The 14,539-nt window shown below is 32.5% G+C and overlaps 1 protein-coding gene across 4 annotated transcripts in view; it reads left to right on the forward strand.

The window, feature by feature from the left end:
- The window catches only part of LOC143064902 (E3 ubiquitin-protein ligase ubr3-like), a 57,493-nt gene that overhangs the window by 34,071 nt on the left and 8,883 nt on the right, over positions 1 to 14,539 (forward strand). For all 4 annotated transcript variants that reach the window (XM_076238104.1, XM_076238106.1, XM_076238107.1 and 1 more), the window contains 10 exons: positions 1,848 to 1,958; positions 2,569 to 2,763; positions 3,868 to 4,001; positions 5,565 to 5,644; positions 5,911 to 6,019; positions 6,701 to 6,798; positions 7,324 to 7,442; positions 8,077 to 8,181; positions 10,220 to 10,345; positions 11,994 to 12,164. In XM_076238104.1, the coding sequence (XP_076094219.1) occupies positions 1,848 to 1,958; positions 2,569 to 2,763; positions 3,868 to 4,001; positions 5,565 to 5,644; positions 5,911 to 6,019; positions 6,701 to 6,798; positions 7,324 to 7,442; positions 8,077 to 8,181; positions 10,220 to 10,345; positions 11,994 to 12,164 (1,248 nt within the window). The remainder of the gene's footprint in view (positions 1 to 1,847; positions 1,959 to 2,568; positions 2,764 to 3,867; positions 4,002 to 5,564; positions 5,645 to 5,910; positions 6,020 to 6,700; positions 6,799 to 7,323; positions 7,443 to 8,076; positions 8,182 to 10,219; positions 10,346 to 11,993; positions 12,165 to 14,539) is intronic.

The following is a 14,539-nucleotide window of genomic DNA, read 5'->3' on the forward strand; positions in this document are numbered from 1 at the left end:
GTGCAAATTTCAGGTTAAAGTTTTTGGCTTCAGGTTAAAGTTTTTGGTCAAGGTAGTTTTTGATGAAGTTGAAGTCCAATCAACTTGAAACTTAGTATACATGTGCCCTATGATATGATCTTTCTAATTTAAATGCCAAATTAGAGTTTTGACCCCAATTTTACGGTTCACTGAACATAGAAAATGATAGTGCAAATTTCAGGTTAAAGTTTTTGGCTTCAGGTTAAAGTTTTTGGTCAAGGTAGTTTTTGATGAAGTTGAAGTCCAATCAACTTGAAACTTAGTATACATGTGCCCTATGATATGATCTTTCTAATTTAAATGCCAAATTAGAGTTTTGACCCCAATTTTACGGTTCACTGAACATAGAAAATGATAGTGCAAATTTCAGGTTAAAGTTTTTGGTCAAGGTAGTTTTTGATAAAGTAGAAGTCCAATCAACTTGAAACTTAGTATACATGTTCCCTTTGATAAGATCATTCTAATTTTAATGCCAAATTAGAGAATTTATTCCAATTTCACAGTCCTTTAAACATAGAAAATGATAGTGTGAGTGGGGCATCCGTGTACTGTGGACACATTCTTGTTATGAAATGAAATGCATTTTAATCATTAACAAAATTGATAACACTTTCTGTTGTGAAAATATAAAACTTCCAGTTAACGTTTCTAAAAAATAGACAAATCAATTAAAATTGACCTTGAAATGTCGTTTGCGCAAATAATTTTGCGGAACGAAACCTGTGCTTAAAACCAATTACACAATAAGTTTGTTTCCCTTATTTGTCATCAGTCCGTAAGATGCATCATCTCATAGAAATAGACTTGTCCAAATGTGGACAGGTTAAAGTACTGAATATAAACAAATCATTTTGAATTTTCTTGTTTCATACTCATAGATAATAAACAAAATATCGTCCATTTGGATAAAAAAAAACGGGAATGCATGACAACAGATTAACCCGATATTCTTGTTTTTCCAGTGGACGAGTCTATTACGTTTTTGACACGTGTGTTGAAACTTATTTTCGTATGAAGTTTTTACATTTTTTTTTCTTGATCAGTTTTCGTGCTTGAAGATCATTATTCACCAAGTTTTCTGGAATTGATTAAGACCTACGCGAATCTGTTTGCCTTCGTTTGTGAAATGACAATTTAATTTCTTCTTTGTCTGTGCAACCCCCCCCACCCCCCCCATCCCCCCCACCCTCCCACCCACCTACCCACCCTTTTTTTTTACGGGAAATTATTAGACAATGTCATGCGATGTTTATGACAGCTGAGCAATAATATTTCTTGGAACAAAAATTTAAGAAATGGTGACAAAATAGCATAACAAACATATTATTAAAAAGTGATATTTATATTTATTTTGCATATTTTTCTGTATTGAAAGATATTTTTTTTTTCTTTTTTTTCCTGACTGACTGACCCGACTTTTACATGGGGAAAATCCGTAAACCAACAAATTAATAAACCCTGGCCTAATTTCTCTGACATTATTTTACTTAGTGATGCAAACCCATATAAAGTTGTATTAAACTAACTTAACTCTGACCCTAACCCTCGTCTTATCCTGGTCTAACGCTTAAACCTTATCCTCACCTGGAACAAACCCTAATTGAACCAAACCATGTAAATGAACCTTATACCTAAAGTAAAATGGATGTGTGTGATTATTTATTTTGTATTTATATATAATATATTGTCCTTGACATTGCCATTTTGAATATAAAGAATAAGGTGATGTGGTATGATTGCCAACAATAGACTGATTACAATAAAAGGGATTAAGCATAACTCTTCTAAGATAACAAATGTGAATTTAGTCACAATTTTGTTTTCAGACTTCTTGTCAGATGTCCATCAACATTGGCTGGGAGGGAGGAGTGTTAGTACAGACATGTGGCCACTACTTACATTTAGACTGCCACAGTTCTTATGTGGCATCACTGAGGGTGAGTACAATTAGTGGACATTGGCTGGGAGGGAGGAGTGTTAAAACAGACATGTGGCCACTACTTACATTTAGACTGCCACAGTTCTTATGTGGCATCACTGAGGGTAAGTACTATTAGTGGGACATGGCCACTTCTATTATGGCATTACTCAGGGTAATTACTGTTAATGGGATGTGGCTACTACTTTCATCTTAACTGTCACAGTTCTTATGTGGCATCTCTTAATGTGAGAACAGTAAGTGGCAAGTGGCCATTTCTTGTAATACAATTCAGATTTTGTATGGGATAGGTTAATATGAACACTTTTACATTCATTAAGCAAATATATAATGGCCTTTCATAAGTCTGATATTAGCTGACTAGACTCTTACATAGCTTCATATAGGTATATACATAGTTTCTGGTGTTATTTTTTTTTTTAAATTATTTAGAAAAAAACTTGCTGTATGCTGAGCTCTTTCTCTCATTAATCATAATAAGCCCATTGGTAATTTACAACTAGATAGCAAAAGCATACAATTTGAAAATAAGTTAATAAGTATAAAAAAGTGTATGCTAGTAAATAGTATTTTCCAGAATTTCTCTATGCTATTAATAAACATTTTAGACACAGCAACTAACACAGAACTTGGCAGTAAACAAAGGTGAATATTGGTGTCCATTGTGTCGACAGTTAGCCAACTCTGTCATTCCCATAATTCCCGAAGAGAGTCGGTACACGCTAGTTAAACCTGTTACAAAGGATAAAGTACAGATGGTTAAGGATATAGCTGAGATGATGGTTACTCGACCTATAACACCTGTAAGTATACTAATCACATACTTTATATACTTTGTTTGAAGCTTGTGATAACTATATACATCTTATCTAGATGATGGTTACTCGACCTATAACACCTGTAAGTATTCCAATCACATACTTTATATACTTTGTTTGAAGCTTGTGATAACTATATACATCTTATCTAGATGATGGTTACTCGACCTATAACACCTGTACGTATACAAATCACATACTTTATATACTTTGTTTGAAGCTTGTGATAACTATATACATCTTATCTAGATGAATGCTTTATGCAACAGACAGTTTAAGATGACATTTTATATTGGAATGAAAAGCTTTTATTGCTGAAGTTCATACATTTTTCTCTAATTTTTGTGCTTTTTTTCACATTTCCTGACCGGTGTGAGAAAAATATTTCTCCTCACTAGTAAAAAATCTGTTCTCGGCAAATGATAAGTCGAAATTTGATTATGACGTCAAAATATTTTGTTTTCTTCTGAACTTTCCTATTGTGACATCATGAAAAAAGGCGACCATGTCTGATGACGTCACATATAAAGAACACAAGTTTCTGAAAATCTTTGAAAAAGAAGGATAAAAATCATAAGAGAAACAGATTCCTACACTGCAACAAGTGTATTGCTCAACAGTTAGATTTAATTATTTAAAAAGTTCGGCTTGCCTCGCACTTTGAATAATAAAATTTAACTGTCTCGAGTGGAGAAATATCGTAATACACGAGTTATTTATTTTTATCTTTCAGATTAAGATTCAAAACATTGCAATGTTATTTTTACAGATTTTTTTATGCAATGGTTTTAAAAATGAATTTTGAACTACGAATATATATTTCAACGAAGTAAAAATTTTATATAGACTTGTATGCAGACTTTGAGAAAAAAAAACATTGATATTAAATATCCATGAAAAAAACACTTTTCCTCAATCAAGAAATCCCTTCAACTAGTACATGTACCTTGACAATTAATTAATCCACAGTAAATAATAAAAGTCTCAAGCATGTCCATTTTTCATTAAAAATTCACTACCCTCCTTTTGTATTTCACTCATTTTGCATTAATATTTAAAATAGGAGTAAGATTTCCTAAATTTTTCCAGAGATCTTCAGCAGTAACCAAGACCATGGGTAGTGTAATGGAAGATCTCACCAACACAACATACAGTGTCTTTAAAACTTATACAAACTCCCACACATCTGAGAGTGTATTGTTGTTTGTGTGCTCTGTAGCCAGGTAAGGAACATACCATTTTTACCTAGCCTGTAACAAAGTCAGGAGGCTCAAGTCAGGGAAGCTCAACTTGTTCCCAGGATTAGAGTTGTTAGTTGTTGCATCAACAATTTGTTAAAGTTTATGACTAGATCATTTTGGGGAACCACTAATTGTACTGTGAATACATTATTATTTGTGACAAGGGTACTACTTTTTTGTGGATTTTTATGGGTAAAGGGGATCCAAGAATTTAAGTGTTTAACTACCAGATAAGTACAAATATTCTAAAGGCTTGTCCATAAAATTTGTCAATACAAAATTGAGTATCCACAAAAAATACAATTTTTCTCCATCCAGGAAAAGTGAAAGCCATGAAAATAAATATATCCAACATAAGTCATTGATCTTATCATTATCATATCTCATTTCTTCAAGAACAGTCTCTTATAATTGAATACCCCTACTCTAATAGAGGTTTATACTGGTTTACCTTTGTCTCTTCAAGAACAGTCACTTATAATTGAATACCCCTACTCTAATAGAGGTTTATACTGGTTTACCTTTGTCTCTTCAAGAACAGTCACTAATAATTGAATACCCCTACTTTGTCTCTTCAAGAACAGTCACTTATAATTGAATACCCCTACTCTAATAGAGGTTTATACTGGTTTACCTTTGTCTCTTCAAGAACAGTCACTTATAATTGAATACCCCTACTTTAATAGAGGTTTATACTGGTTTACCTTTGTCTCTTCAAGAACAGTCACTTATAATTGAATACCCTACTCTAATAGAGGTTTATACTGGTTTACCTTTGTCTCTTCAAGAACAGTCACTTATAATTGTATACCCCTACTCCAATAGAGGTTTATACTGGTTTACCTTTGTTTCTTCAAGAACAGTCTCTTATAATTGAATACCCCTACTCTAATAGAGCTTATAATTGAATACCCCTACTCTAATAGAGGTTTATACTGGTTTACCTTTGTCTCTTCAAGAACAGTCACTTATAATTGAATACCCCTACTTCAATAGAGGCTATACTGGTTTACCTTTGTCTCTTCAACTCATTTCTGTTGCATTTTTCTCAATAATAAAACTTTGTAGCTTCTATTTAAATGGCACCCAATTTTATTTTGTTGTGCCATACCTACTCAGACCTTTTTGTGTTACATCTGGTTTGCCACTTTCTTTTGTTAAGATATATTAGTAAGCAACAGCTACCTCATTAATTAACTGAATTTTGAATTGATGCAAAATGTTTATAGGAGCTGGGAACTGTTACCTTGTGAAAAGCACATTAAAATTCAGGCTCTGCATGTTAGTCTAATACAAAGCAGGGTTCATATTCATATAGCATTGAATTGTTCTCATCATGAATATGCATTTAATTTGCCACTGGGTGTTTAACATACATTAATCCATCATTTACCATGTGTTTAAATGCAGAAAGATTTTGAGGGTAAAGTTTCACTCTACAGGTCCAATTTGAACCCAAAATTGTATCTTGACATATTGTCTTGTGCAATTTAGGATTAGCTATTGTTTTCAATGACATTTATTTAAAGTTTTGTTTATTTTCAGGACAAATCTTGAAGTAGAGTGCCTACAGAGATGTGGAAACTTAAGTAAACACACCTCAGCTCTTAGGAAACACTCATTTTGTGAGTATTCAGCTGTTTAAATAATTCAAATTAACATTATTTAAAATTGAGAAAATTTTTACTTTTGTGGTAAAATCATTTCATATTATATCTTATATGGTAACACAATTTAATGACAATCATTTTATCACTTTTGACAATAAATAACATTTTGTAAATTTAGTAGGATTGGGACAGCTAAGCTGTACTTCATCAAATTGAAGCAATATTTCTGATGTATTTGTTTATTAGTTATAATATATAAGAAAGGAAATGATATTTTTCAGTACCATTGATGCATGTGTTAAGTATGCACAGTAAGATACTGACAACCAAACCATATACAGATGTCTGGTCACATATCACTGGTATAGGTCTAACGGAACAATCAAACAGGTATATAGCACAAACAACAGGTCACCACTTGCAAACTTGTCTTTCCTTTTCATGTTTAAAGTCAGTTTTTATTCAAAGTTAATTTGCATTTTGTCAAAATTGATAAGAGAAATGGATTTAACTAATAATCTACTTTTTCTCACTGCAGGAATGTAGCCATAGAAAAAAATATCCCTTTTTCCTCTTTTTTCATTACAATAATAAATATCCAAGATGTATAACACAGAACTCATCTTGAATACTTATATTTGTAACTTTAGGTTATCCTTATAGTTAATTAGTATCCTACAGGCGGAAAGCCATTTGAAATTAAACAAAATGAATGGAACTCTTTGTTAAAGAAGGTAAAAAAGGTGAAGATAATAAATTTGAATTGTTTACATCTGTTTCTTTGGGCTTTAAAAGTTTAATGAAAGTGCCTTTTTTAGGATTTTATGCATCTGATGTATGTGGTTTTACTTAAATTATCCAAACTGTTGCAGTACATCCATTCATAGGACAGTCAGGATTCAACTTCATCAAAATTAACTACTGACTACGCCACCTAATTTTTATAATCTAAAAATGGAAGCCATTGTAGTGATGATGCTCTGTCAATTTAGCTCTTGATGATAGACCCATTTCATTAGACAAAATTGTACTTAAATGTTAACGTGTTTTCTCAACTGTTTTTTTATTCAGTGTGTCTGTATATCTGAAAGATGTTCCTCTGTTGCTAAGAGACCCAACAGCTATTTTGATTCAGCTGATATTGACACTGCCATCTACTATAGAAAAAGGTATGTGTAGTTAAAGACAGTGCCAGAAATAATAAAACATGGGGTGATAAGCACTTCAAATAAGTAACTGGTGAGTGGTTCTATTTTGTGAGATATTTTTTAAAAGAATGCAGTATTTCAGGAGACTTATATTGTTGGTTGTTGGGATTTAAATACAATTCCTCTCCACTATCTTGAACTTTTAAACAAAATGATATTTTTGTTTTCTTATCTGCAACCCCTTCCCCAGATTAAAAAAGGAGAAATGCATAATATTTGATGAGAAATAATGCAGAGATCTTGTTTAGAATTATTACTTTGGTATTTATTAGTTTAAATGTGAACTTTCAAAATAGCATTTGAAAATGAAAATCACAGATTCAGAAGATAAGAGACGAAGATGTTATCCTCTTTTAAAACTGAGTTATATAAGGATCTTTTTATTAGTTTTAGCTTTTGGATTACTACCCTTTGCTATTTGTCTTTAATTTATTCAATACTTTTATGTTTATTGCAAACTATCACAACTACAAATTTTTTTTTCAGAACATTATCAGTTGATTGTGAAGATGTTATACAATGTAATATTCATCCAGGCCCTGGTCTCTACAAGTTGTAAATTCACAGCTGAGGAAAGAGAGGCATGGAGAAAGAAAGGCAGGCCTGTAAGTGGTTCAATTTTATATGCCCGTCAAAATTTAGAGGAGACATATTATGGTATACAAATGTCTGGCGTCTGTCCATCTGTCTGTCTGTTCGGCATCCACATGTTGCGCCGTAACTTGAGAACAACTAATTCTCACATTATAAAACTTTACATAGTTGTTTCTTATGATGGTCAAACGATGTGTATACTTTTTGGTGAAAATGAGATTTTGACTTTTTGAGTTACTGTACTTTTATAACTAAAAAAGGGGTGTTTTTTTCACATGTCGCACCGTATCTCAAGAACCATTAATGATTATTGCTTAAAACTTAACACACTTCTTAGTTATATTAATCTAAAGATCTGTATATTTTTTGGTGATGATTTAAAATTTTATTTTGGAGGGGGAAGTGCACATGTCTTGCCGTATCTCAGAAACTATTTATGGTTTTTGCATAAAACTTCATACATACAAGATGAAGGGCATATCATGCCCTAGTGGTGCAGCTGATAATCCTTTTTTTCTTTTAAATGTTATGAAAATTGTGGACCTTTTATAAATTTTTCAAAGACATCTTGATTATTTATTGCTTTATATCTTCAAAAAGTAATTTTTCAGTATACATGTATTTTAAATTTCTCTGTCCTTTTAGGTACCCTTTCAGACATTAGAAGGGATGCTGAGTCATGTGATCACTAGGTTAGAGGTCAGCAGGTTATATGATGATATAGATATGATTGACAAAGATATCCCAGCTGTAAGTATATTTCATGTTACTAAGTCATGTTTGTCAAAGTGGTCAGTCTTTATGTATATTAGAATATACTATATTTTATATTTAACAGATTTGTTAAAGAGTCAAGTCAAGGCAGAGTGTAAACAATACTGTATTTGAAATTTTATAGACTTGACAAAGTTTATGATTATTACAGATATTAGAATATACTGTATTTTATATTTAATAGATTGAACATTTAAGAGTTAAGTGTTCAGTCACCACAGATTGTAGACTATGCTGTATTTTACATGTTATTTTACAAATTTCCCAAAGTGTCTGGTCCCCTAAGAGTGAGGACTTTGCTGTATTTTACATATTATTTTATAGATTTGTCAGAGTGTATGGTCACCACAGAGTGTATACTATGCTGTATTTTACATGTTATTTTACAGATTTGTCAGAGTGTTTGGTCACCACAGAGTGTAGACTATGCTGTATTTTACATGTTATTTTACAGATTTGTCAAAGTTTATGGTCACAATAGAGTGTAGACTATGCTGTATTTTACATGTTATTTTACAGATTTGTCAGAGTGCATGGTCACCTAAGAGTGAGGACTTTGCTGTATTTTACATGTTATTTTACAGATTTGTCAGAGTGTTTGGTCACCACAGAGTGTAGACTATGCTGTATTTTACATGTTATTTTACAGATTTGTCAAAGTTTATGGTCACAATAGAGTGTAGACTTTGCTGTATTTTACATGTTATTTTACAGATTTGTCAAAGTTTATGGTCACCACAGAGTGTAGACTATGCTGTATTTTACATGTTATTTTACAGATTTGTCAGAGTGTTTGGTCACCACAGAGTGTAGACTATGCTGTATTTTACATGTTATTTTACAGATTTGTCAAAGTTTATGGTCACAATAGAGTGTAGACTATGCTGTATTTTACATGTTATTTTACAGATTTGTCAGAGTGCATGGTCACCTAAGAGTGAGGACTTTGCTGTATTTTACATGTTATTTTACAGATTTGTCAGAGTGTTTGGTCACCACAGAGTGTAGACTATGCTGTATTTTACATATTATTTTACAGATTTGTCAAAGTTTATGGTCACAATAGAGTGTAGACTTTGCTGTATTTTACATGTTATTTTACAGATTTGTCAAAGTTTATGGTCACCACAGAGTGTAGACTATGCTGTATTTTACATGTTATTTTATAGATTTGTCAGAGTGTATGGTCACCACAGAGTGTATACTATGCTGTATTTTACATGTTATTTTACAGATTTGTCAGAGTGTTTGGTCACCACAGAGTGTAGACTATGCTGTATTTTACATGTTATTTTACAGATTTGTCAAAGTTTATGGTCACAATAGAGTGTAGACTATGCTGTATTTTACATGTTATTTTACAGATTTGTCAGAGTGCATGGTCACCTAAGAGTGAGGACTTTGCTGTATTTTACATGTTATTTTACAGATTTGTCAGAGTGTTTGGTCACCACAGAGTGTAGACTATGCTGTATTTTACATGTTATTTTACAGATTTGTCAAAGTTTATGGTCACAATAGAGTGTAGACTTTGCTGTATTTTACATGTTATTTTACAGATTTGTCAAAGTTTATGGTCACCACAGAGTGTAGACTATGCTGTATTTTACATGTTATTTTACAGATTTGTCAGAGTGTTTGGTCACCACAGAGTGTAGACTATGCTGTATTTTACATGTTATTTTACAGATTTGTCAAAGTTTATGGTCACAATAGAGTGTAGACTATGCTGTATTTTACATGTTATTTTACAGATTTGTCAGAGTGCATGGTCACCTAAGAGTGAGGACTTTGCTGTATTTTACATGTTATTTTACAGATTTGTCAGAGTGTTTGGTCACCACAGAGTGTAGACTATGCTGTATTTTACATATTATTTTACAGATTTGTCAAAGTTTATGGTCACAATAGAGTGTAGACTTTGCTGTATTTTACATGTTATTTTACAGATTTGTCAAAGTTTATGGTCACCACAGAGTGTAGACTATGCTGTATTTTACATGTTATTTTACAGATTTGTCAGAGTGTTTGGTCACCACAGAGTGTAGACTATGCTGTACAGGACTATTGTTTACCATTCCTGAAGACAGCATCTCTTATCAGGTTCCATTTGTTTGAGGAAGAATTCCCACCCCCTAAGGTTTGTCTTTTTTCCTTATTTCTCCTGTATATCTTTTTTCCTTATTTCTCCTGTATATTTTTATTTAAGGAATGACTAATATTTATTCTGTCTATGAAGAAATAACAGCAAAAATGTGGTGCACACTGAATAACCTGCGTAGCGGGTTATTTAAAGTGTGCACCACATTTTTTATGTTATTTCAAATAGGCAGAAAAAATATTTTTTAAACAGGAGTAAATCAGAAAAAAACGTTGATTACGTCACGGTCACATGACAAAATTATGTCTATGGGCTGATAAACAAAACGACATCAGCCAATCAGGAGATGCGTTACATCCAAAATTAAATTATTAAAGCTTATTGTTCTCACAATAGTCATTTTATTTTATAGTATTAATGTCATAATAATGAGCTGTTTTATTATTTCAAAACTTGTGTTGATATGATTGATGTCCCAAAATTTTAAGAAATGCATTGAATTTAGTATTTTGTACCACTCCTTCTTTCATTTCCCGTAAACGCAATAGATAATATCATGTCTATGTCAATTTTTCAACAATCACAATAGAACACTCAAAAATTTATGAATTTATAGTATTAAATAAAAAATCTGGACAATTTTTTTTTTTTAGTATTATATAGACAATAACTGTTTAGTGTCTTTAAATATCAGCTGTATTTGTACGAGGCTATGAAACAAGGTGTATGCGAGCTTTTAGCGAGCTACTACACCTGTTTCGAGCCGAGTACAAATACAGCTGGTATTTAAAGACACTAAACAGTTATTGTCTTTATCCTGCAATTAATTCTGTATATTGTTTGTGTTTTGAAAGTTACAAAAACTAACATATTTAGCACTTATTTTCGATTTGTAATCCCTTGAGCCCCGAGTAGTAATATCAAAATCACACATTACGCTGAAGACGGGTTCGCAAAAAAAAGAATCTCGAATGGTCAACAATAATACATCGCTCAAGGTGAATAATTATTTATTTAAACATAACAACTAATGTCAACAGTAAAAACAAATAACAAAACATTGTCAAATTTGAAACAGAAGTGTACGAGTTGTCCTACGCTTCAGACTTGACATTCACTAAACATGCATGCTGAAATTGACATGGTTGATTTTGTAACATTCAAGTTTGAAATCGACAATTGTCATCGTCATTGGAATGCAACTGGAATACACATTCTGAGGTCACACAGGTTCAAACAATACTCAGTCCGGCAGTGGGCGGAGCTTTAAAGCAATATCTGTATAGTATACAGATACAGCAAAGCGATATCTGTAGGGCTGTATCTGTATAGTAGGACACCCAATTGCAGGATAAACATTAAAATTTTATACTTACTTACTTAATCCTCTTCGTGCTTTGATGCACATAAGGCTGACACTAGCTCTCTCCATAACACTCTGTCTTGCGCTTTCTTCTCCTTCATATCGCTTTCCACTGTTCTTCACCATGTTTCTTTCACTCTTCCCCTTTTCCTCTTGCCAGTTGGAGTCCATCTCAGTGACACTCTAGCGATGTTTGCTTGTTCCTTCCTTGAGACATGGCCTATCAATTTCCATCTTCTTGTTTTTATTTCAAATTTTATAGCTATAACCTTTTCCCTCTTGTTTAAATCTGTTAAGTTGCAATAAAGTTTGATCCTTTTATAGGAGGATGCCACAGAGTTCCAGATTCTGATCAGTTACCTTGGATTATATAATGGTTTTGACAGTAGTTCTGCTACATGTTTGAATTGGTTAATAGAGGAACCCATGACATTAACACGTCTATGGTGCTCTGAACTTGTCAACTTTATCAACGAACAGCCGACAGATTCTAAAGTAAGTTAAACACATACTACAAGTATAAGGTAAACACTTCCATGACTATAGAGGAACCCATGACATTGATACGTTTGTGGTGCTCTGAACTTGTCAATTTTATCAACAAACAACAAACAGATTCTAAAGTAAGTATAACACATTGTATCACTACCCTGATAGTTGATCAGAACTTGTCAGCTTTATAAATCAATAGCCAACAGATTTTAAGGTAAGTTCAACATGTATAGTATAAGTATAAGTTTATCACTACCATAACTGGAGATCAGAACTCATCAGCTTCATCAATTAACAGTCAACAGATTCTAAAGTAAGTTCAGGATAGGATAAGGATATCATTTATTATAACTGGAGATCAGATCTAGTCAGCTCATCAGCTTCATCAATTAACAGTGAACAGATTCTAAAGTAAGTTCAGGATAGGATAAGGATATCATTTATTATAACTGGAGATCAGATCTAGTCAGCTCATCAGCTTTATCAATTAACAGTCAACAGATTCTAAAGTAAGTTCAGGATAGGATAAGGATATCATTTATTATAACTGGAGATCAGATCTAGTCAGCTCATCAGCTTTATCAATTAACAGTCAACAGATTCTAAAGTAAGTTCAGGATAGGATAAGGATATCATTTATTATAACTGGAGATCAGATCTAGTCAGCTCATCAGCGTCATCAATTAACAGTCAACAGATTCTAAAGTAAGTTCAGGATAGGATAAGGATATCATTTATTATAACTGGAGATCAGATCTAGTCAGCTCATCAGCTTTATCAATTAACAGTGAACAGATCCTAAAGTAAGTTCAGGATAGGATAAGGATATCATTTATTATAACTGGAGATCAGAACTAGTCAGCTCATCAGCTTTATCAATTAACAGTGAACAGATTCTAAAGTAAGTTCAGGATAGGATAAGGATATCATTTATTATAACTGGAGATCAGATCTAGTCAGCTCATCAGCTTCATCAATTAACAGTCAACAGATTCTAAAGTAAGTTCAGGATAGGATAAGGATATCATTTATTATAACTGGAGATCAGATCTAGTCAGCTCATCAGCTTCATCAATTAACAGTCAACAGATTCTAAAGTAAGTTCAGGATAGGATAAGGATATCATTTATTATAACTGGAGATCAGATCTAGTCAGCTCATCAGCTTCCTCAATTAACAGTCAACAGATTCTAAAGTAAGTTCAGGATAGGATAAGGATATCATTTATTATAACTGGAGATCAGATCTAGTCAGCTCATCAGCTTCATCAATTAACAGTGAACAGATTCTAAAGTAAGTTCAGGATAGGATAAGGATATCATTTATTATAACTTGAGATCAGATCTAGTCAGCTCATCAGCTTTATCAATTAACGGTCAACAGATTCTAAAGTAAGTTCAGGATAGGATAAGGATATCATTTATTATAACTGGAGATCAGATCTAGTCAGCTCATCAGCTTCATCAATTAACAGTCAACAGATTCTAAAGTAAGTTCAGGATAGGATAAGGATATCATTTATTATAACTGGAGATCAGATCTAGTCAGCTCATCAGCTTCATCAATTAACAGTCAACAGATTCTAAAGTAAGTTCAGGATAGGATAAGGATATCATTTATTATAACTGGAGATCAGATCTAGTCAGCTCATCAGCTTCATCAATTAACAGTCAACAGATTCTAAAGTAAGTTCAGGATAGGATAAGGATATCATTTATTATAACTGGAGATCAGATCTAGTCAGCTCATCAGCTTCATCAATTAACAGTCAACAGATTCTAAAGTAAGTTCAGGATAGGATAAGGATATCATTTATTATAACTGGAGATCAGATCTAGTCAGCTCATCAGCTTCATCAATTAACAGTCAACAGATTCTAAAGTAAGTTCAGGATAGGATAAGGATATCATTTATTATAACTGGAGATCAGATCTAGTCAGCTCATCAGCTTCATCAATTAACAGTCAACAGATTCTAAAGTAAGTTCAGGATAGGATAAGGATATCATTTATTATAACTGGAGATCAGATCTAGTCAAATTCAGGATAGGATAAGGATATCATTTATTATAACTGGAGATCAGATCTAGTCAGCTCATCAGCTTCATCAATTAACAGTGAACAGATTCTAAAGTAAGTTCAGGATAGGATAAGGATATCATTTATTATAACTGGAGATCAGATCTAGTCAGCTCATCAGCTTTATCAATTAACAGTGAACAGATTCTAAAGTAAGTTCAGGATAGGATAAGGATATCATTTATTATAACTGGAGATCAGATCTAGTCAGCTCATCAGCTTCATCAATTAACAGTGAACAGATTCTAAAGTAAGTTCAGGATAGCATAAGGATATCATTTATTATAACTGGAGATCAGA

This window comes from Mytilus galloprovincialis, chromosome 2, assembly GCF_965363235.1.
Source record: "Mytilus galloprovincialis chromosome 2, xbMytGall1.hap1.1, whole genome shotgun sequence".
NCBI classification, from domain to species: Eukaryota; Metazoa; Mollusca; class Bivalvia; order Mytilida; family Mytilidae; genus Mytilus; species Mytilus galloprovincialis.